This window comes from Anabrus simplex, chromosome 2, assembly GCF_040414725.1.
Source record: "Anabrus simplex isolate iqAnaSimp1 chromosome 2, ASM4041472v1, whole genome shotgun sequence".
Lineage (NCBI taxonomy): Eukaryota > Metazoa > Arthropoda > Insecta > Orthoptera > Tettigoniidae > Anabrus > Anabrus simplex.
The window spans coordinates 1,196,859,478-1,196,884,949 of record NC_090266.1 but is presented as its reverse complement, the minus strand read 5'-3'; the positions used below and the strand labels follow the sequence as shown (position 1 = coordinate 1,196,884,949).

General features: G+C 37.2%; 2 protein-coding genes across 4 annotated transcripts in view; one reads left to right on the top strand and one right to left on the bottom strand.

The window, feature by feature from the left end:
* Window positions 1–1,350, top strand: part of LOC136863834 (dynamin-binding protein) — a 446,212-nt gene extending 444,862 nt beyond the window's left edge. For all 3 annotated transcript variants that reach the window (XM_068226424.1, XM_067140170.2, XM_068226425.1), the window contains one exon: window positions 964–1,350. In XM_068226424.1, the coding sequence (XP_068082525.1) occupies window positions 964–1,149 (186 nt within the window). In that variant the 3' untranslated portion in view covers window positions 1,150–1,350. The remainder of the gene's footprint in view (window positions 1–963) is intronic.
* Window positions 1,351–10,397: 9,047 nt separating this feature from the next.
* LOC136864788 (26S proteasome regulatory subunit 8) overlaps window positions 10,398–25,472 on the bottom strand; it is a 147,103-nt gene continuing 132,028 nt past the window's right edge. The window contains exon 8 of the mRNA XM_067142178.2: window positions 10,398–13,441. Within this exon, the coding sequence (XP_066998279.1) occupies window positions 13,301–13,441 (141 nt within the window). The 3' untranslated portion in view covers window positions 10,398–13,300. The remainder of the gene's footprint in view (window positions 13,442–25,472) is intronic.

The following is a 25,472-nucleotide window of genomic DNA, read 5'->3' as shown; positions in this document are numbered from 1 at the left end:
ATATAGTGGTGAATGAACGTACCATTTCCACTTCTATTATAACATCTAAATTTATAGAGTTATTGTTTGAGAAGCCTTTGTCGTGGACAGTTGAGATTTCTTCTGATGACGCAGAGCACAGTTCTCTGTGAAACATAAAGAATTTCACCTTATTTTCTTGACACAGCATAAGCCCAAAAGCTTATACAGTATTATGTCTGCAAGTACGGGCCGTGAAAGCATCAATGGCAACATAAATAAAGTTTCCAATTGCTTGCCATTTCGACACACATAGTGAACTGTGTAGATCTGTTAATGAATTTCTATTTCAGTAATTATATTGTAATATTAGTGATAATGAATTATGAAGTAGGCAATAAAGTGAATTGCAACCAAATTTTGTGGATGTAAAATAGATATAATTTTTTGTGACAGTATTCAAAACTACTGTGCAGCATGCCTTGTGCCACTTTTGCATGAAAACAGGTAGTAGAGTATTTATTTCTTCTAGAATAAATGGATATCTGCTATCTATTCAGATGGGTGTGAATGGCTTATTTATGCTAAAATACTTATATTTTTAAAGACTTTGTATTTGATAATAATAAAAATAAAATAACAAAAATTAATTATGTGCACAACCAAAATATAATCTGCTTGACTAGGGTTAACAAGGTTTTACTGTATAAAGTTTGTTTGTAATAGATATTTGATTCACCATCTATTGACTTTGAAGATAAACATACCCAGCATATGCAACATATAGTCTCTCCCCTTTTAATTTGAAATTTTGTAGTTAAAGATTTGCGATTCCCTGCCGGTATTCTTTAGAAATGTTTCTTTGTTTTGTTATTAAACAGAGAAGACAGGTAGAATTTCTGTGTGGTTAGTGCACTTCCCATACACAATTTTGCATTGTAATTAATACTGTGACCAACTTAAAAGTGCAATCTAATTTCTAAATTCTCTATGCTTCTTTTCCAGTTCTACTATGCACTCTATAACTTTGAAGGTAATGGGACTCAGACACTGACCATGAAGAATGGACAGGTGGTTAGAGTTTTACAACAGCACGATTTGCAAAATAACTCAGAATGGTGGTTCGTTGAAGATCGATTTGGAAGACAAGGCTATGTTCCTGGAAATTTTCTTAAAAGATACAATAATTAGGAGAGAAATGATTAGAGATTTTATTTTTGTACCAGCCTGGATTAAAGAACAATTTTGAAGTTGGATGTAAATGAGGTTTCCTGTATAGTTTGACTGTATTGAATGAGAGATTCATATTTTGAATATGTCAGAATTGTAATTATGTATAAAATTTTATTATTTATAGCAAATTATGTATATACATTAAATAATAACTTATCCGTGTTGACAAAATAATTTTTTTTATTTCCCTCTTCTAAATTACCTGTGTTCCAAGACTACAGTGTATCATGAGCTGGGTGATGTAGCGATATTATCCTCATGTACTACAATGTATCTTAATTACACCACTTTGTACCTTAATGATATTGACAATGACGACTTCTCTTCCTACTATCCTCTCTCACTCTCTTAGTGATGGACGGACACTGCCTGGGTAGAGTGAAATGAAGGATATGTTATAGGAACATTCTCTAAGTTTTCGCTGGTGGAGAGTGGGATAGACCCTACCTTGTATTAGAGAATGAGGGTGGGTGGGATGTGAATGACTGATGACATGTCAAAACATGAAAGCATTATTAGAATCTTCATAATTTTGTTGATATTATGAATTTACCAGACCCCAATATTTAACATGTATGAAAATCATTTACAGCGCCTACATTAATGTACACTGTTGTAATTAATTTGTGTGTGGAATAGATAATGAAGTTGTAAGCTAGACATGTGGGACCACACCAGTATTCTTTTCAAGTCAGAATGGGAAAATCTGGAGGATCACACTTCAGATGGCTGCTGTCAGCATCAGAATTTGATCTCAGATCTTCATACTGTGCAGCAACCTAGTCTGTGTAAACACCAAAAATCTGGCAGTAGGCCTATGACTTTCTTCAATTTAAACTTCAGTAACTAAAATAACGCCAACAGCATAGCCATTTTGGAACAATAGATCCTATGATCCTCAGAAGCTAAACAACATTGGGCATGGCAACCACGTGCTGTCAACTAGATGAACAGAAGAAAGGAACACACCATATTACTGCAAGTAAACTCTGTTCAAATATGCATGATGAGTTGGTCCTTGGCCTACCTGGAGGTACTGACTTGGTCACCAAAGATACTATTGTGGAGAATTGAAATTAGGCCTCATTTCAGAAAACTGATGTCCCCATTATAGTCAAGTGGTAAGCAACCACAGGCTGCTAGGTGTCACTGAAGAGGTGTAAGAGGGAAATAAGGAGTAAAGTAGTTTCCTGTTGCTTTCTTCGCCTGTCATGATATACATTTAATTAGAGCTGTGCAATTAACGAATCTGAGCTTATTTTCTCTCCACTTCTACTAATCTGCTTGTTTGGTGAGAGAATGAGTCTGCTGCTTGTAATAGAGAAGTAGTGTACATAGAATAGTGACATAGTAAGCAAATACAGAGAGAAGGTGATGGGCCTCACAAGATAAAAATGGTTAGAATAGAGAGAACTAGAATATTAACAGTGCAAAAATATATTTTTAATGATCAACAAGAAATATAACCTCCTATTGATACGATTAGAACACCAATATGAAATAGCAAACAATAAAAATCATAGGAACAGCAGTGGAACCAAGCAAAAATATGCCACATTTACAATATCACATAGATAGTGAAAGTACATCCAATTAGTAAATATAAATTTTTGGGCATGACACAGATATAATTACAGAAGTAACAAAGGAACTCCAAATAAATTAGATAAAAATAGGTGAGTCCAATTAATGTTCTTCTGTCCAGAGTATCATTGCCATAGTAAGTTAAGTTGAAAAGAATGAAGTTTGCATATTGAATGTTAACACTGGCACTAGCTGGCTGAACGAAAAAGTACGTAAGAAGCCAGATATAAAGAGAGGAAATAAGGCCAGATGGGCCAAGGAAAAGTCTCAAGTCCAAATAACATTATGAACGTTTCTTTCTCACCAAGCTGTCTAATGAAAATAAGCCAAGATTGTAATGGCCAAATAAATAGACGGCACACAGGTCTTCAGTGCTCCACCACTCCGTAGCGATATGAGACTGATTTGTGAGGGGTGGAGCCCGGGTTATATAGCACGATGGAAAAGTCTAGAAGTATAGATGAGAGAGAAAGCCAGTATTTTCAAGAACAATGACATCACAGTCACATGTCCATAGGTGTACGTAGCAGCAGGCGAGCGAGGAAGTACATAGCAAAGACAGAAGCAGAAGGTAGGAATGTAGAAAACTTGCATATTTGTAGAGAGAATATTACATGCTAGAAGAAAAGAGAGAGACTCCTAAATTAAAGTTTCTGGACAGACTTGAACCAGACTCATTGCTGTTCAAAGTGGGCGATATTTCAACAGTGAACTGTGTGTGTCAACCTAAGCTTGACAATAGACTCAGAGCAGTCCACTCAGTATGTGATCAAACTGCGAGTTGCCTTTATTTTTGCTTCACATGTGTATGTTGTGTGTGCTGCATGCAGTGATAGTACTACGAAGAACCAATGCATGTGGCAAACAGTGTACCAATGAGTGAGGCACTTGAAATTCTGAGTTTCCAAGCTGCTCAATTCTGCCCAGACTTGTTCTGCTTATTGTGATTAGATGCCATGGATAGTTCGGTACTCATTTCTTCAGTAAAGTTGAGTACCTTTCAAACACTCACTACCAGAATACTCGAGCAGGAAGCTTTGACCGAGCCTAGACTACGAAATTTTGAGCAAGACTCATCTCTTAAAAATGACTTTGATCGAGTCTATGCATCGCTTTACACAGCGCTACACAGATGTAGAAAATAAACCATAAAATGATAAGTACTGGAAGTAATAAAAAGGAGACTGAAATTGGAAATCATCAAAAGAAGGAGGAAATTAATAGATAAAAAGATAGACACAATGACAACCTAGTGTGGGCACACGAAACATCAAAGGAACAACAAGGACAAACCCCACAGTAATCCCAAATTTTTCAGGTGTGTTTCTTCTCAACTCTCATGAAACTCACTTCTGTTTCCCAGCTTCATCAAGAGGACAAGCATCCACAATAACTGAGAGCCTATTATTGAGAATTCTTCCTGCTTTGTATGGAAAATGTAGGGTATGGAAAAAGCCAGATAAATACAAGAAAATAGAGAAGCAAAAAAGTACAGTGGCAGAAGACACAGTTTCACGTTTGCCTTGGTCTCTCCTTTCTGTTGCTCCCAGTACTCACACTAGCCTGTTATTGTGGGTGTATTTCTATCCTTTTTTCCTGTCTGCTTTTCTTTTTCATTTGTTTGTTCCATTATGTAATAAACCAGTTGTGCTCTTTTCCTAATTCTGAAGAATAACTTCCTTCTACTGTTGACCTGTATTTCATTCGAATAGTAAGACATAAAAGTGTCCATCTCCTTGGCTGAATGGTCAGCATTGAGACCTTTGGCTCAGAGGGCCCCGGGTTCGATTTCTGGTTGGGTGAGGGATTTTAATATTGTCTGGTTAACTCCTCTCACTCGGGGATTGGGTGTTTGTCCCAACACACTATTCATATTCACACAACATTACCAACCACCACAGAAACATGCAATAGTGATTATATCCCTCCACACAGAGTTGGCACCAGGAAGAGCATCTGGCTGCAAAAAAAGGCCAATCCACTGGTGTGACTCAGTTCACACCCACGACTCCACCAGGATGTAGAAAAAGCTGCAGAAGAAGTGGTAGCAAGACATACAAGTAGTTGTCTCGTGTAAGTGGATTTCAAAGAAACACAAGCAGAAGTCCTGAAGGAGGGTAGCTTGGTCTTGGCCATGTTGGATGGAGGGGAGCCCAGTTAACACTAGATGCAAATGTAACAAAACAAAAAAACTTGTTGGCAGTGAACTTCTTGTTATGCAAGCATTTATAAACAATACATAAATTATGCATGTATGCATGTTCTCTGATACATTAGAGTTCTGATAGCACTGCTTTGAACCGGATGTAGTGTGGATTCTGAAATGGTAGGGATGAGAATTCTTCTCACTCCAGAGTTCGAGGTCGGCAGCCAAAATATTGAGAATCTTATAAACACTTTGAACAGTGCTGCACTCTGCATGAATGTATGCAAGTATGCACAAGTATGCAAATAGCCAACCACAGGCCTTCTCCATTCCGTAAATATATGGCAATGAGCGACTGCACCGTTCATTTCTACTGAGGTCTTTGATTGACGCAATATAACATAATTATAAAGAATACACATTCTGGCACTGTATGCAGCGGTAAGTACACGAAAAGTACAGAAATTGTTGTCTACTGTAGGTGTACATTGTTATCACTCCTAATTTATCCAACCCCATATTTAATAACAATTTGATCAGTGCTTGTGTTTACCGACTTATGACGAACGAAATAATTCCTTACAGTGTTAGAGAGTAGTCGCATCATAATTAGGTACTTCGGTATATGACGGTGCAATGTGTAATTGTGTCTAATTGTATTCAGCAACTTTAAGATGATGTCCAAAATGCAAACTAACTTGTTGACGTGGGATAATTGAGAAGAGATGCCACATAGCACAGTCCGTTGTACTGTTTGTTCAAAAGAAGTAAAATATTACAGACTATGAATCTCATGTTAAATCCGTATTGACGGTTGAACTTCTTACAAAATTGTACAAAACTATTTTAATCCTATTCAATACTATATATTTTTACGTCCAATTAAAACGCAACTTCACACATAAATAGACATGTTTCGACCCAGCATTGGGTCATCCTCAGTAAGACATGTATAATGAATTAAAAACATAGGAACACACAAACTGAAATGTTAGTTAAAAAGTTTTTTAAAAAGCAGAATTAAAGTTAAAAAACTGTGAAATGTTGATCGATAAAGCAGTCTGACCTGGAGGTCTTTCTGTTTCAAAGTTTTGGTCCTTTGGTGTGGTTAAACTGATATCTGTATACTGTTGGATTAGTAGTTGTGTTCCGACATGGGCTGATATACATAAGCATTATTGAAGTTGAACCGTCTGGTTTTTAGTCTGTAAAATGTATAATACAAATCAAATTAAGGTTGAAAAATTGTGACTAACAGGAACAACATTTAGATTAAGTTATAAAGAATGAAAATTAACTTACATTATGTGGCTTGCTTGTATCACGCATGTTCTCTGACTACGGAATCCAGCTCTCGACTGACTTGCTCCCGCAGTCGAGATGCAAGAAGTGTTGCTACAAGGAAGAGGAGTATGGAAATAGGGCAGGGCGAATGGGAGTGTGCGGAATAATGGGGGCGGTGGCTGAAACCGAGTTTAATAATTGTGAGATCTTATGTCCTTATGTTTTTACTAAAAATGATCGGAATAAAAGTTTCCCATATTACGTTCTTTTTTCATTTAAGTTGAGGGCTGGGATCTTATATTGATCCATACTGAAGTAAAAATTCCCTAAAATGTTGAGTAGTGGAACTTTTTGTTCACGTTGTAGAATTTTTAGATCTATTGTAGTATAAGTGTGATTATAATTTTGTGATGGTTACTCATGGCGGAGAAACGATTATATTTTAAAGCGTTGTGATGTTCTGTATATCTTATGAGGAAGTTCCAACCAGTTTGTCCAACGTAACTTGACCCGCATTCCTGACATTCCAGTTTATATATCCCAGAATTTGTGTATTTATTGCTAGTATTTACTGTGAGGGTGTTAATAATTCTTTCATTAGTGTTGCTGGTTTTGGGAGCTATTTTTAGGTTCTGTTTTCTTAGGACGTTGGTGATTATGTGTATATTATTATTGCTAAATGTGAATGTGGCATATTTTTCTTTAGTTCTTGACTCTTTTGTTAAAGTAGTTGTGGGCTTGTTAGGATGTTTATGGATTAGCTTATTTATAAATTTTATGCTGAATCCGTTGTTCAAAGCTATTTCGCGGATAGTCCTGATTTCTTTTTTTCAAATTTTTCTTTGAAAGCGGAATTTTTAAAACTCTTTCTAACATGCTATTGTAGGCAGCTTTTTTGTGAGCTTCAGGATGTATTGAATTTTGTTTAATGGTGTTAGCAGTTGACCATCAACAGGAAAGGAACAAGCTCAAACATATTTCTGGGAGGAGCAAAAATCGAATCAGCTTCCCACTTCAACTACCTCGGAAGCACAATCTCGAAAGACAACACTGTTAGGCAGGAAATACTCAGCAGGACACAGAAAGCATCAAACTTCTACAGTCAAGTCAGAAATCTTCTCTGGGACTGCAAAATACCACAAAAAGCGAAAACAATCATGTACCACACTTGCTTCATACCAATCCTCACGTACGGTTTAGAGACGTGTACCCTACTAAACAAAGACTTCAGTAGAATCCAAGAAAGTGAAATGAGATTCATTAGAACCTTGAACCAAACTACCAGAAAGGACAAGATCAGAAATGAAGTGAATAGCAAAGTAGCTGGTATTGAGGTTCCTATTATCAGTGTCATAAAGAAACGCAGACTTCAGTGGTATGGGCATATAATGAGAATGAACAGGGAAAGATATTTTGACCTTAATCTTGTTGGAAGAAGACCACAGGGAAGACCAAGAAAACGTTGGATAGAGACTGTAAGATCAGATGTGGAGGAGAGAGGACACAAATGGGAAGATATACTGGAACAGAAGATGTATGAAGACAGAAGGAGATGACGAGCACTTGTACACCACGCCCAGGAAACTGGAGTTGGGAAATGATGATGGTATTAGCAGTGTAAGTTGGTTTCCGGTAAATGCCAGGTGATTATTCTTATGACGTGATAGTGTTATGTCTAAATAATTAAACGAGTTATTGTTCTCCATTTCCATAGTGAATTTAATATTTTGATCAAAACTGTTGAGTAGTTCCAAAATTTCCTTTCCTTCGTTAATGCTATCTATGATGGCTAGCACATCGTTGACGTAACGTGTCCAGTCTTTTATAGCTTTGATCTTATCTGTGATGTTTGTGTGCTCTAAGTGGTCCATATATATGTTTGCCAAAATACTGTCTGTGTCTGTTGGTAGATTTCATTCTCAAAAATTAAATAATTATTACTTAAAGAGAATTTTAATAGGCCTATGAACTCATCTATTTCACCAATGCTTCATTTACTTAATTTGGTTAAATTATTCTGTATCAAATTTATAGTGGTTTTAACAGGGATATTGGTGTACATATTGATGACATCAAATGAAAGGATCTTGTGGTATTCTGGTACCTTTTTCTCCCCATTCTCCCGCAAGGCCTGCCCCATTTCCCTACTCCACTTCCTTGTAGCAACACATCTTGCGTCTCAACTGCGAGAGCAAGTCAGTCGAGAGCTGGATTCCGTAGTCAGAGAACATGCGTGATACAAGCAAGCCACGTAATGTAAGTTAATTTTCATTCTTTATAACTTAATCTAAATGTTGTTCCTGTTAGTCACCATTTTTCAACCTTAATTCAATTTGTATTATCCATTTTACAGACTAAAAACCAGACGGTTCAACTTCAATAATGCTTGTGTATATCAGCCCATGTCGGAACACAACAACTAATCCAACAGTATACAGATATCAGTTTAACCACACCAAAGGACCAAAACTTTGAAACAGAAAGACTTCCAGCTCAGACTGCTTTATCGATCAACATTTCACAGTTTTTTAACTTTAATTCTGCTTTTTAAAAAACTTTTTAACTAACATTTCAGTTTGTGTGTTCCTATGTTTTTAATTCATTATACATGTCTTACTGAGGATGACCCAATGCCAGGTCAAAACATGTCTATTTATGTGTGAAGTTGCGTCTTAATTGGACATAAAATATATAGTATTGACTAGGATTAAAATAGTTTTGTACAATTTTGTAAGAAGTAAAATCAGTCAGTAGAAATACTTCTGGGATGATCTTGCACTAACAACTACGGCCCAGTCTGCATCAGAAGAAGCTACCCTGTTGACAACATTTGCGAGATATCCAGGTAGGTGTACACCCTATCTACAGTTGTTAACAAATTATACAGGATTATTCAGCTAAGATGTCCATCTCAACTCGTGAGCCACATAAGATACTGACATTCTGTTTTCACTTTTGTTAATAGTATTAAGGGGCTCACAGTTGAACATGAAGGACTTTTCCAGGCTTTTGACAAAATTTATCGGCACACATTTCCATATGAGTACATTATTTCACACAATAACTGGTGATGATATACTATCAGGCTTACACTCGTAGTCACTGGGACATCGCACAGAACGCAGCACAGGAGAATCTGTCTCAAGAGCATTGCCCATCACTAGTACGAACGAAAAGTAAAAGAACAATTAGCCGATGCTAGACTGCCTTGAAATATCTCATGACTTTTCAAATGGCAAATTTCATTGGAAGTATTTTTGCTTTCAAAACTAATACATCAGAAACAATAATTACACTACTTTATTTATTGTGACTTCTGTGAAATATCCCCAGGCTCATGATTTTCTTTTGGTGGGCATCAAAATATGTTACAAATACTACCTACAATATACCATATCAGCAGAAGGGTAAGTGCAGATCTTCCCATCCACTATACTGTAAATCGAAGTCTCAGGCTCAAACAAGATGGCAGATTCTGGGGTAAATCAGACGTACCAGCATTGTTTCTGCTTGTTCATACGTCTATGCCATTTACTGTGAATGAAAGACCAAAGCGCCTCCTGACTCATTTGGTTGACCGTAACATTGCAGGGTGTATCTTCTCAAAACATATACAACTGTTAAGGATCCACCAATTCAATACACTATCTAATCAGATGAAAGACATCGCCTGATAGAAATTATAAGTTTCTTTTTTAACAATTGGCTTTACGTGGCACCGACACAGATAGGTCTTATGGCGACGACAGGATAGGAAAGGCCTAGGAGTGGGAAGGAAGCGGCCGTGGCCTTAATTAAGGTACAGCCCCAGCATTTGCCTAGTATGAAAATGCAAAACCACAGAAAACCATCTTTAGGGCAGCCGACAGTGGGGTTCGAACCCACTATCTCCTATATGCACGCTCAACTTGCAAGTACATGTTACCTAGTGGACATCTTCAGCTACATGAAACTTTTAGTATGTAAGTTATCTTCTCAATGTACTGTGTGGTGTCAGAAGCATGTTTGCTTTTCTTGAGCCTGATGAGAAATGTCATGTCAACAAAACACTGAAAAGTTCTTGAGCTTCTCCAGACATGCGCTCTCATTTCCATTTCAACCACAACAAACTACAGCAGATATTACAGTAATAATCTAGGAGCAAAGGAAAAGGTTTAAAAAAAAAAAAAAAAAAAAAAGCAGAACACAATACTGAATTGAAAATAACATTAATTCTTTATTTTTATTAAAAGTACATTGTGTATTGTTTGTTAAAAGAGGGGACAAGTGAAACATTTTACCTGTTATTCTATACAAAAAAGCTGTAAAGACATCTTTACCAGTAACGAGGAAGCAAAGGAATAAATTGAAGTTTGAGAAAACTCAGGGATCATGAATAACTTACTTTTTAAAGTTCCAATTGTTTGAAAAGTTAAAATATACATAAATATAATAAAAATGTACAAACTTTTAAGATGAACCCCCAGTTAAGGACATCAGCAAAAGGAACCAAATGAAACTGGGTAAGCATGGCAAGTTAGTAAAAGAATAATATTCAAAATAAAAAGTCTGAATTTGCACCTTCCACATTCTAGTTTACTGATACGAAGTCCCATGTAATGAATAAAGTACAAGCAAATGAAAAAAATCACAACAGTTTTACATGACTGTTATTTTCAAGATCATAGCCTTGGAAATGGGTTATTTTCTATAAACTCATCACATTCTATTTATTTACGTCTGGTGGCTATGATTGTTAAGGTGTCAAATCTGTATTGTCCGACACCATGGGGCCGATGACCTAGATGACCGGCCCCTTTAAACAAGCATCATCATCTGACATTGTGGTTAGCCGGTTCAAGTACCATGGCCGAAAAAATTCACTATCAGAATGTTTGCCAGCAGGGTAAGAGATGGTGGAATAGAATTTCTAATCACCAGAATGTGTGGCAAAAGCCTGGATTTAATTCCAAACCTCTTTGCAGTGTTCATATGGAGTGAGGGTTTAACACTGATGATGGTAATTCATCCGTCAGAAGGGCACACAAAACTTTTGAGCAGACCCCTTGGTTTTATTCAACAGGAGTAGGCTACGGACCAACACCAGGTTTCACCGTCTCCCTACCTCATCATACATCCATCCCCTCGATCCAGTCAGACGTGCAGATTGCTCATAGTCATCAAACAGAAATACCTGCACCAGGCATGTCCTCGGACACTCCTGGCACTAAAAGCCATACAATAAATAAATAAAAATAAAAAATCGCAAGGTTTCATATTCACCATTTTCGACAGTAATGACATTTAGTATACAGAATGTTATTACAAGTATAAAACACTCTTAAATCCAATGAGGTATTATGCATCTGAGGATATCTTTTTTCTTTTTTTCTTTTTTCATCTGGTTGTTAGAAGAATTCATATGCCATTTCAAACGTGTATGAAGCAGCTCACCATGATGCACTGCTGTAAAACTTACCAGTAGGAACCTCTTCCAGATATGTCCATGGTCAAAGATCTTCTTCTACATTGTGCTGATTTCTGACTGAAATTTTGATGGTATTTGTTTTTGAATGAATGGAAGAAGGAAAAAACCTTAAGTAATGTAGATGAAAGTGTATAAATAATTAATAACCTTCTGATCAATTACTAGTGTTATGAAATTCCTTTCATACAAAATGCCTAGCAGCAGAAACTTAAGAGTTGTAGGTGAAAGAAAATTTTAAAATTATGAGACAGCTGTAGAAAGCAGTTGGTACACTTAAAAGAGCAAGCATGTCATTGTGCACTATGCAAAACCAGTGGGCAGTAATCGTGAATAACATTCATAGATACCTGATGTATTGCTTCAATGCATTTATAAACAGACAAATCATACTTGTAATAATGGATTGACAACTGTTTCAGAATAGCAGTGAAAACATTTTTTTTTTTTTTTTTTGCTAGGGGCTTTACGTCGCACCGACACAGATAGGTCTTATGGAGACGAGAAAACAATTTCATGAAATGTCCAAAGTTGTCCGAGTCTGTGACAGTTGCAGAAAACAACTAAGCACTTAAGGAGCAAGTGTGTGATTTTATAATCTTTCCAGATGTCAACCAAGGTGCAGTCTCATCGTGAAGAATATTCCCAATTGCACTCAACAACTACAGTGACAACACACCATGATAAGCTCCCATTTGTTAACAAGAATGCTAGTTCTTCTCTGTTTTGCAGAAAGATGTGAACATTTACCAAGCAATGTAGAAATGCACCATATAAGTATGATAATCTTTGAGACAAAAATGATAAATGATAACTGATGAAGAGTATGGTCAAGATCTGCACTGACTGATTTACAGTTCAGTTTCTATGCAGACGCATTAGGTAGAAAAACACACACGCACACACTTAATACATGGAAAGTAATAGCATTCTTTGCTTTATAATATGCATTTTATAGCGAGTATTCAACAATCATCGGTTGATATCATTAATACAATTTCACTTTTTAAAAGTTACATCTTGTATTGATCTGGTTAACATCAGCACTATGAAGTATATATCCTTGGGATGAGCATTTGTTTCATTCAGATTCATGGACCAATAGCAACACACACATAAGTTTCCATTAGTATGGCTCACAATAACAAAAGTACAGTAAGGTCAAGATCTGCAATGACTGATTTATACTTCAGTTTCTATGCAGATGCATTAGGGAGGAAAAAAAAAAAAAAAACATGCACAGATTTAATACACGGAAAGTAATAGCATTCCTTGCTTTATAATATGCATTTTATAGCGAGCATTCAACAATCATCGGTTGATATCATTAATACAATTTCACTTTTTAAAAGTTACATCCTGTATTGATCTGGTTAACACCAGCACCATGAAGTATATCCTTGAGATGAGCATTTGTTTCATTCACATTCATGGAACAATAGCAACACATACTTGAGTTTCCATTAGTATGGCTTACAATTACAAAAGTAGCAACTGGAAGAGTAGGCAACATACATTACACAAATCTTCCTTGAAATCTTCTATATCATAACTTTACATTAAAGCAACAATTATGTACGAAAATTCCATCTTACACAAATAAAGCTTCCTAACAGCTTTTCAATCACTGCTTACTTCCACAACTTTTTAATAGACATATTCTTCTCAGAATCTTTCTGCATTACTTTAGCAACAGCCATTTCAAAGTCTTCTTGAGTGACATGCACACGACGTTCGCGAAGAGCATACATACCAGCTTCGGTGCACACACCCTGAAACAACAACCAGTTGGTAGAATGTGTTTTATACAGTGAAAAATCTGTAAATGTAGGGTCAAACAGGTAATATCTTCCCATGGAAGGTGTATTCCAAAATGTGAGAATATATGGAATGATGGTATTTATTATATTAGGTTCGGATGTTTTCTCTGCTTTAAAACGTATACTTATGCCTTTACACACCATCGCTACAGCTAATATAAATGGAATAACAAGCATATCAAAGTTCACCATCCTCAAGAAGTTTATAATCCAGAATGATATAAACATTCTTTTCTCATAAAAAGTTTGTTTGACATATCTGGATATCATCCATCCAAATAAGTATTTTTTTTTCCTATTCGCATTAAGTCGCACCGACACAGATAGGTCTTTTGGCGACGATGGGATGGGAAAGGCCAGGAAGTGGAAGGAAGTAGCCATGGCCTTAATTAAGGTACAGCCCCGGCATTTGCCTGGTGTGAAAATGGGAAACCACGGAAAATAATCTTCAGGGTTGCCGACAGTGGGGCTCGAACCCACAATCTCCTGATTACTGGATACTGAATAAGAAATTATTATGTTAATAAAACCACCTTTCCAATACTCAATGTCCTTTATATTTAGGATAAAATCATTTAATTACAAGTAGGACATGTTTCGCTCAATCATAGTGAGCATCATCAGCTATAGATAACATAAACCATGGTGGGTCAGGGCCCTGATCCTGGTATATATAACAAAAGAATGTCTAATATACATTGATAAAATATGAATTTTAACAATTTAAAAATAATCAAAAAGATTATATTATGTCTATTAAAACAAATTGATCATTAAAACTGCTTAAAATGTAAAATGGAATGAATGACTTAAAATGTTATTATAGTATGTAGTGATTAGTTGTTCGTATAAATCGTTGACCATTATATCTTCGCTCAATTGCATTAGACTGTTTATGGTAAAAACAGTTATTCACATAAGGGTGAGCTCTTGTAATAAACTATGATTTTTTTTTTAAATAAACATGATGAATACTAAAATCGCATATAATGGTTGAAAAACGAACTTCACTGATGATAAAACGTCGTCTGGATTGGCGTAAATTAACCTTTATGGGACTTCCTCGCGTTGTGTTTCAAACATTATTTTGTGTAGTAATGTGTTAATATTAGTCTCCTAATGGAGAACTACTGATCTCGTAGGTGAAATTTAAATCAGGTGTATCCCGTGTGTGATTGATGGGAGATTAGTCCTTTGGTTGTTTACTGAGGTTTAATGGTCAATGACTTGCTGCTACGTGTCCTACTTGTAATTAAATGGTTTTATCCTAAATATAAAGGACATCGAGTATTGGAAAGGTGGTTTTATTAACATAATAATTTCTTATTCTGAAATCCAATACAGTTGTAAAATGAGGTTTATAACTTGTAATACTGGATACTGGCCGCACTTAAGCAACTGCAGCTATCGAGCTCGGTGAGTATTTTATTAATAATAATAATGTTATTTGTTTTACGTCCCACTAACTACTCTTTTACGGTTTTCGGAGATGCCGGGGTGCCGGAATTTAGTCCCGCAGGAGTTCTTTTACGTGCCAGTAAATCTACCGACACGAGGCTGACGTATTTGAGCACCTTCAAATACCACCGGACTGAGCCAGGATCGAACCTGCCAAGTTGGGGTCAGAAGTCCAGCGCCTTAACCGTCTGAGCCATTCAGCCCGGCTAGTATTTTATTACCACAGGGCATGGCTGAAGGGGAATTGTAATAGTTTACTGACTAGGATTAACAACTGAAATCATAGCAAACCCACGTGGTTGATTTATTTTAGCCTTATGTGAAATGACAGTATACATCAACAACAGGTTCACAAAATCAAACAGATAGAGAACGATATCTCATGAAGGAACTAACTATCCATATTACTTGGGGAGCCAATGTAGTATTAGGTGGGGCTTTCAATTGTGTGCTACACCTGAAAGGTCAACAAGGACAAACACCCAATTTGACCACAACAGTGCAATAGTTGTTTGCATGTGGTAGATGGATGGGAATAAAAGCACAAAGACTACTTCAAATTCATGTTCTAAAGACCCACATCTGCATCCAGACTGGATAGGCCTGCAAAACATTGCACTCCAGTACACATTTATGTTCTTTCTGTTCCTTTTACTGACCATTACATGGTCCTGCTCGAACTAAAAACTTGCACGTCTGTCCCATTAATGGGAAGAGTTTACTGGAAACTGAATGACAGACTTCTTAACTCACCGGATGCAGTAGAATTTCCCCCAAAATGGGCCCAAAAAACCAGACGGAAAACCTAGTAAACAACACTCCAGCAGTGGTGGACACAAGCAGCAAAACCTGGTATACAACAGTTTTTCTGCAATTAATCATCCACTAAGTCAGAAGAATAATGAAGCACTTTGCATATCTGCCAAGAATTATGGTCGATTACAAGGCCAGGATATCCAACAGTGACAAACAGAAATTAAATATATTATCTGCACAAAACGGCAAGATATCAGAAGGCATCAAAATCCAAGCACATCACCCCTTGATCACTGAGGAAGAACACACATTCCTCTACAATATTGTCAAGAACAAAAACCACAATAAAAAAGAAATTCATAGCCGAGCTACAAGGTAGTCAGTTTATTAGAGGAACAATACAAATCCTTCAAGACGATGCTACCCATTATACAACTGTCTTTGCACAGAACGAGTTGACAACAGCTGACCCTTCACCATTCCTCAACGCTATCTACACACCTTAGTCTCCAGGACACCAAGTGTTTCGAAGCTTGACTTCACAGAGAAAGAGTTGCAGAACGTAGTCTTCACAGCCGGTAGAAATAAATCCCCTGAGATGGGGTGATCATTTGAATTTTATAAACAGTATTATGATCTGCTGAAATCTGATCTGAAGTCACTCTTTCGGGAACTACGGACCACTCACCTTGATTAATACAGACTAGAAGTTTTTTGACAAAAATATTAACCAGGTGCATCAAAGCAGTACTGCCGAACATTCAGGGATCCCACTTACTTTTTACAAACATCATTTTATTCTCCATCTAATCAATAAATAGTTTCACTCTCAAACAGTACTAGTTTCGAATGTATATAGCAGTTATCCTCAGCTACTCATCATAAAAATTAGAATTAGAAGGACATAGTGTCGTCATAAACAAAAGGGGGTTAAACCTCCTGAGTTAAGAATACAAGTACACACAGACATAAATTACACTAATGTTCACATTTGAAAGTCCTAACATTAGACACTTGATAATGGTCAAGTGGATTTGGGATAAAAACTAGTAGATCACAAGATTAATGAAACATGAAAATGATTTTGGTGTAGCTGCATTCAAAACTGAACTTGCGTTGAATAAGGGTGACGTAAAATGCCACTGTCTATTGGTAATCCCACCATGGATCACAGTAAAATATACATTACAAGAGAATATCACAGTGATGACGTAAAGAAAATAGGTTAATTGTTGATGTGCACGTCAACGGCCGTATCATAGAAGGAACAATCTTCTTTGGTTACAATAACTGTAGGATATCCCGGTGTTATTAAAGCAAGTCTTATTAATATGCGGAAATTCATTTTACACATGAGCATAAAATCTCCAGTTTCGCACAAATATTTGTAGTCAGTATTCCACAAACTCACATTTCCCTGCAGACTAATAGCAACACTGCGAAGTCTGTACCCCATTAACACCCTTATGGCTGGATAGACTTGACACAATCTCACTTACTACACTACCATCATGGGAGAACACATATCCTAAATTCTTCCAATTATCTACCTCTTCCAGCTTTTTATCCCCAGTCTGACATTCAATTCTCTTGGATTTCTAACCTACCGACACCAATTTAGTCTTAGAAAGGCTAATTTTCATATCATACTCATTGTACCTATTTTCAGGTGGAGGATTTTGCCACAATCTGCCATTAAAACCAAGTTGTCATCATAGGCCAGACTGCTTACTAAATTTTCACCTAACTGAATCTCTCCCTGCCACTTAACACCTTCCATCCGATGATCCATGTAAACTATGAACAGAGGTGGAAGATTACAGTTTTGTCTAATCCCTGTAAATACCTTGAACCAAGAACTCATTTTACCATCAATTCTCACTGCAGCCCAATTGTCACCATAAATCCCTTTGATTGATTTTAATAATCTACCCTTAATCCCATAGTCTCCCAGTATGGCAAACATCTTTTCCCTTGGTGCTCTAAAATATGCCTTCTATAGATCTACGAAACGTAAACATAACTGTCTATTCCTCTCATAGAATTTTTCAGTTATCAGGCAGATACTGAAAATCTGATCCTGACAGCCTCTCTGTGATCTGAAACCACACTGTTTTCGTCTAACTTCCTCTCAACGACTGATTGGACCCTCCGTTCCAAGATGCCAGTGAATACTTTGCCTGGTATACTAATCAATGAGATACCTCGATAGTTGTTACAATCCTTCCTGTCTCCTTGCTTACAAATAGGTGCAATTACTCATTTTGTCCAATCAGAAATACTTTACTAACACTCCATGCTAATCTTATTACTCTATGAAGCCATTTCATCCCTGCCTTCCCACTATACTTCACCATTTCAGGTGTAATTTCATCTATTCCTGCTGCTGTATGACAATGGTAGTTATTTACCATCCTTTCCACTTCCTCAAGCATAATTTCACCAAAATTATTGTCTTCCTCCCCATGAGCTCAGTTGTTCGCAATGTCACCAGGAAGATTTCCTTTCATGCTGAGAAGATTTTCATATATTCCTTCCACCTCTCCAGTAATTCTCTAGGATCTATGAGTTCACCTGATTAAACCAAAACACTATTCATTTCCTTTTTTCCCTCCCTTTCTAAGATTACTTATTACTGTCCAGAAAGGTTTCCCTGCTGCTTGACCTAGCCTTTCCAGGTTATTACCAAAATCTTCCCACCACTTCAACAATTACTTGCTTAGTTCTGTTTGTTTCCTCTATGTACAATTCCTCGTCTGCCTCAGTCCTTGTTTTTAGCCATTTCTGATATACCTTCTTTTTACATTTACAAGCTGCTCCCACTTTCTACTCTTATTTGTCTGCAGACAGGTTTTACTTTCTCTACCATAGTCCGAGAGATACTTAGTTCACTACAAATCAGTTAGTGGTCTGTATTATCAAAAAATCCCCAGAACACCTACACATTCCCAACAGATTTCCTGAATTCAAGTCAGTTATGGATCTGGTGCCTCTACCTTCCCATGTGTAGCAGTCAATAGCCTTATGCTTGAAGAATGTGTTTGTAACTGCTAATCCCATACTAGCACAGAAGTCCAGAAAATGCTTCCCATTCCTTTTAGCTTCCATATCTTCACCACATTTACCAATCACCCTTTCGTATCCTTTAGTTCTATTTCCAACTCTTGCACTGAAATCGCCCATTACCACTATCCTATCCTTGCTGTTGACCCTAATTATGGTGTCACTCAATGCTTCATAAGACTTGTCAACTTCATCCTCAACTGCACCCTTACATGGTGAATACACTGAGACAATGCTTGTCCTAATTCCATGGTTGAGCAGCATTTCCAATCACAAGCAGTTTTTCCATCTATCCTATCACAATAGCGCAAAGCAACATAGTGAGATGCTTTTTAGAATGTCTTCAACCCACTGATACATGGATGGCTGGTAGCTTGGGTAGCAGTAAGCCGAATAGAAGATGACTGGCGTAGTAAGATGGCAGCGAGCGCACGGCGCAGTAGACCACGAGGAGCGCGCTTGCTTTGTTTATGCTTAGTTCAGTGACGCCAGGTCTCCTGACTGTAGTTCCACGGGTGTTCTGTGTTATTGCAATACCCCATGCATTTTCAAAAGAATTAAGATGAAATACATCAATGAAATATCACTAGTTTAGCTATTTCACTCGCTGAATTGAAACCACATGTTACTTCTGCATGTTAGTAAAATACAAACAAACAAGGGAGCCAGGAGCCATGCTTGTACTACTACAATTAACACAAATACGAATTCCTAAATGTAAATAATACAAATACATAATATATTCAAACTATCAAAGTATACATGTGTGGCAGATATAAATTGAGTACTATTTGGAAGAGGTACAACATTTTCTCCGTCAGTTCAAATTACAATATTTCCTAACATAACGTAATTGTATTGATTTCGTAGTAAACAAGTGACAGTCAGCATACCGAAGTGTACTTCTACGGCAAATACGCTGTGAAATACTTGAATATCCAGCGAAAAACACACAGTAAACTATCATTATGCCGTTACGGGAGAAGTTGATGTGGTTCTGGGCTTCTAAATGTCCTGCGGGCTCATGTTAAATGGCTTCTACAAGCTTTAAACAAGCCAGAATTACTAAAATAAAAACATTTCCTGAAAGAGGAAGAACTGGGCTATTTTTGTATGAATAGAAAGAAAAACCGAGTTTTTGGCTCAAAATACGAAAAATTCAGTAATACCTCCCCTTACGAATGCATAATTTTGTGGCATAAATGTATAAAATTTACAGCAATGTTTCCAGAAACTGTTTTTCACTCATATTGTATTACTGCTCGCTAATTGCATGTATTCAGCACCTAAGTTAATATTTGTCGGCCGTTATTATACACTCATTTTTATTGCTATCCCGGAGATTTACTGACCTCGGAGTTTCCAATGTCCTTATGCTTTGAGTGAACACGTCCCTATATCTTTAATTATTCCAATGCGCCATTAATTGCGATTTAAAATTGACTATATTATCATTGCTTCCCCATAAGGAGAGCTCTAGGATGGGTATACCAACATGGCAGACCGCGCGCTCAACTTGGCGTATTTCTCCTGCAGCGGAGAGCTGCCATCAGCGATCCATGTATAGAGATCAGTGCTTCAACGTGAACATCTCTCACCCTTAAGACACAATGTCTTGTCCAGTAAAGCCTATAAAACAGGGTAGCTCTCTCACAGTTTGCGATGTCTTGTGGTTCATAACCCTCCATTAACGAACACTCTTTCTTATTCCACTTTGTAACACAATCCTGGTTTACACCTCCAGAATCTCCACAAAGACTCTTGAAAAGGGGAAACGCAACACCTTTTTCTACAACTCTCTACCCAGCCATCATATGCTTTTAAATAAAACTTTCCTAATTTTTCCACTATTTCTCTAGCTATCTGTTGCAACAGGTTTCCAGATACACCAATCCTTTTTGCCGTAACATTGATTAAACCACTTCCACTCAATTTAATTTACCTCTTTGTACTCAGTCTCTTTCAGGTTTTTTTTTAACTGAAACTTCCATTCAACTACTCATGCCATATTTCCACATTAGATTTTAGAATTACTCACACCTGAGTTTTTCCTCTCATCTCTATGATTTTCACTTTTGTGTTCCGATCGAGGAATACTTTTCCTGGAAGCCATAGCTCACTATTGAATCATAAGATTGCTCTAGGTTAACACAAAAAACCCTTTCACTAAACCACACGAACTACTATACTCAGGAATATGTTTATGTAACAGCAGTGGTCGTTCTACAGCAATTACAGCCGCTCACCCTTCACTAGCTTCAAGGTGCCTTGAAGGCACTAGGCAGACAGACAACACTCACAATTTAAAACTGTGCGCACAACTTTCAAGACGAGTAAAGAATATACTACCAAGATTGTAATGTATCCAAGTTCCTAAATCTTAACCATAATAAAAATCTACTCTTCTAATTGAGTTTAATTAACATTCATTCAAAGTGAACAACGTTCCGAGTCATTTTGGGACTCTAAATTCTCAAATTCTAAGCCTAGTTGATGCTGGACTATGGTAACTGCAATATTCATTAGATACTCTATGTAGAGGTCGTCTGTTTTGGCTATTTGTTGGAATAAGCACGAACTGAATGTTTGTGAGCATATTTAGCTTTATTTTATACAGCATATAAATGTGTATGTTAGCATTTTTATTGTTTTGGTCGTACAAATTTTGGTCATATATATATGTCATTTTAACTCTTTAAGATCATATTGTGGTTGTATTTTGCACAGAAATATGTACTGTATTTTGAATGTGATTTCTGACGTTGCTTGTGAAAATGTATTTGTGGCAGTATGCTTAAACTTGAAGCTTGGACCTCAAAGCTGAATAGTTGATGCTTATTGTATCTCGTCTGAGTTTACATAACGATAGTCCTAACATTAAAAGAAGCGCTCTGACAGCTAGCGCAGGAGGGAGGGACTATTGTAGTGGCATTGCTGAGAAGTGAAACATCTGGCAACTCCATGCGACTCCAAGTAGACAGCAGGCTTGTCTCCTTGGTAACTGCAGCGGGTCCGCTCATGTTTCCATGGCAACCATACCCCTACTCCCTTCGGTCCCACCAGGCAGGCAGGGAACGGACTCCCTACACTAGATGCCAGAATGCTTCCTTTAACATTTGGACTATAGTTTTAGAATAACATCCTTTAGAGTGAGACCTGAAGTGCAATTATTTACATCCAATGGAATGTGACCCTTGTTAAGAGACAAGGAAATGGCACAAGGACTTCTCTTCTGAGCTGTCTTAGCAATTGTGACTCATGACCACTTCAGGTAGTGCCTAAATTTGCTTTCTCCTCTAATCTTTGTTGAAGATTTCAAAAGAGACATTTTTTTTTTTTTTTTTTTTTGCTAGTGGCTTTACGTCACACTGACACAGATAGGTCTTATGGTGATGATGGGATAGGAAAGGCCTAGGAATGGGAAGGAAGCAGCCGTGGACTTAATTAAGGTACAGCCCCAGCATTTGTCTGGTGTGAAAATGGGAAACCACGGAAAACCATTTTCAGGGCTGCCGACAGTGGGATTCGAACCCACTATCTCCCAGATTCAAGCTCACAGCCGCGCGCCTCTAACCGCACGGCCAACTCGCCCGGTAGAGACAATTTCAAGGCCTCGTAGTTACATTAACAGTATAGAGCCGACATAAAGATACCTAACGAAAGTATAGTGAAAGTGTTAAATTAAGAAACTTTGTTAAAGAGTTTGGGAAGGAATGCTTCTCTACTGAAGGAAAATTCCTCTTCTGCAAAATGTGCAAAGTTATAGTAAATGCCATAAAACATTTCTAATGTCCAGCAGCACAGTGAGATGCATGGGAAATACGAGGGTTTTTCCTTCTATATATTACTTCAATTAAATATCTGTGCCCATTACAACTGTCAGAGCATTCTCAACTCCAATAACTAATAGGATTTTCATTGGTTTGCATTAACAGCTATGTGGTCTCTTGTCACTATTGTGCAAGACTGCAATATAAATTTAACATATCTTCCATACTGATCACAGTTTAATGACTGATTATGAATTTGTAGTAGAGACTAGTGGAATTAAGTTGAAAGAACTAGTAAGAAAATTAATTGAAGTAGTGCAATAAGATAAGAATTGTATCTTTAATATAAAAGAACTAGTGGCAAAAATCATTCACTGGATGTACATACTTTCCATTTTTGGGTCATCTTCTTCTTATTCTTCTTCCTCTTCTTCTCCATCCATTCCCTTTTCCAGATTCTCTCTGGGTACGGTAGTGTACCAAAACCCTCCACCTTACTTGGTCTTCCCACCATTCCTCTTCTAGTACTTTATTGCTATCGACTCCTCTATTTGCAGTACAGTCCACAACAGAGCTCCTCCATCTCATTCTAGGCCTCTTTGCAGTCTCTGTATCCATGAATGTTCTCTTTGGTATTCTCTCTCGTGGCATTCTCATAATGTGTCCAAACCATTTCAGCTTTGCTGTATCAATCTCTTCTTGAAGTTTACACACTCCCACACTTCTGCTTATTTCCTCATTTCGTATTCTATCTCATCTTTCCGTGTATGCTCCTCAAGAACCTCATTTCAGCTGCTTGTATCTTACTTTAGTTACACTTAGTCAACGTCCAGGCTACTGAAGCATATGCGTGCATATGAAAAGGGACCACATGTCAGGTATTGAGATAAAGGTACTGTCGTGTTCCATAATATGTAACTAATATCATGTAATTGAATTGAATGCCTCCGAAAGCAATTAAGGCCTTAAATTAGCATGTAATGTTACAACATAAGATTTCATAAGATTTCAGTAGAGCTGTTTAAAAATTTGGTCACTTTGTGACACAAATAACTTCTAAACTATTTGGAAGTTACGCTACATTTACATTTTCATGTTCACCGGTATTCTGACATAGAATTTTTTAAATGAAAATTACCAACAGATATTATTTACGGTCTAATTTTTTCGTGGAGATCTATCTATCGATGCTAAGTCTCTGAGGTTTTATGACTTGCAGAAGGTCACTGAAGTCAAGTAATTGCAACACTACTGCACTTTACAAAAAATTATCACATACCCTAATGATCGTTAATCACAGCCAGCATAAAATAGGAATATGCTGAAGCCTTCATTTTGGGCATATTATATGCTTTTTCACCATCTGGTCCTGATGTCCTGCCTCTCCACAGTAGCTGCAGGTGGGTCAAGACCGCTTCTTTGGAGAGAATTTTCTCGAAGTTTGTGGTTTTCTCTTCTGAGCCTTTCTTGTATTTTTAGGCGTTACATATTTTCAACAAGATGATGATGGTGTAATTATTGGCAGAGGAGGAGAAACAGAAGCCGGCTCCGTAAGATTTTCACTTGAGGTGGTTGGTGGTGGCGTTGTTGGAGCAGGAAAAGATGTTACAGCAGGACATGGCATATCTTTCTTATCTTCTGATACGAAGGGACTATTCTTTTCATGGGGATACATCTGTATATCGATCCTAATTCCTTGAGGTGTGATGACTTGCGGAAGGTCACTGAAGCCAGGCGGTGGATCTTCTGGAAGGATGGTGTATGGTACATCGTCAGAAACTACGTCTTTCTTTGTCAACACAACACCAGGGTGCTCTTTCATATACAGTACACAAAGTGATGTATCAGTGTTATTTGTGGAATGTTTTTCATTCCTGCACGAAACTTGTTTTGCCAGTCATAAGAAGAAATGGTTACATTTCCGGATTCTGTGCCAACAGCGACAGGAATAACAGAGCTAGAAACCTGACAACTTTTACAGGCGGCATTAATTACATCTTCAATAACTACACTTTCATTTTTCCGGAACGCTCTCTTAAAACAACCGAAATACAAATTAGGTTGAAATTTTGTATGTCCCAATGGAAAAAATGAAATTTTGCAACTGCTGTTCTTTCCTGTCATAACTCTCCACATGAGGTATCTCATTAAGATGTTTTTATTTTGCCCAACACAGTTATCAGCACGGAATTCTAAATGCTCATCACCCACTGAAAAATTTTCCAAGAAGTGATGTACAAGAGATAAGACAGTATTTACTCCTTTATCTGCAATACAAGCTTCTGAAATAATGTACAAAACAAATTTGTTAAGTGGTTCACAGGCTACACCAAAGAGACCCACTTTGTAGCCCGTAAGAAGGAAAATGGGTCCAACTTGTTGCAGATCGTATAGTAAGTGCACCTGTTGGGCAAAATCAAAACTAATGCATTGTGTCTTTGTATGTGTTACAGCTATGTGGCCCAAGAGACAATGGAGTTTCCAGTTGTCTAATCCCTTGTCTACAATTGTCTATGGTGTTTTTATAAGCAGCGCTCTGCTTGGATGTGATTAAGATGTTGTATAGCCTTCTCCATCAGATTTATCTTTTCCTCGTCTTCCATAATTGACAGTTTCCCTATTACAGTTCGTACTTCTTAGACATGCTGGTTGGGAGAAGCATGAGATCACTTCTTCGTTTTGTAGGGATCCGGCCTGACATGAAAAGTGCATTTTGTTCAATGAAATTATTCATAAAGTCGACTGCAAGTTTATGATCATCAAAAGGAATAGATTTTATCTGAGAAGCCTTTAATACGTTTCGGTGAATTTTTGGGCTGCACCTCTTCTTTCTTGAATTGTTTTCTTTATTTTTTTTGGCGTCTTAGAGCCACAAGTGAATACAAATTGAAAGAATGACTGACGCACCTCCTGCCCTCTGAAGTGATAAATTGTGT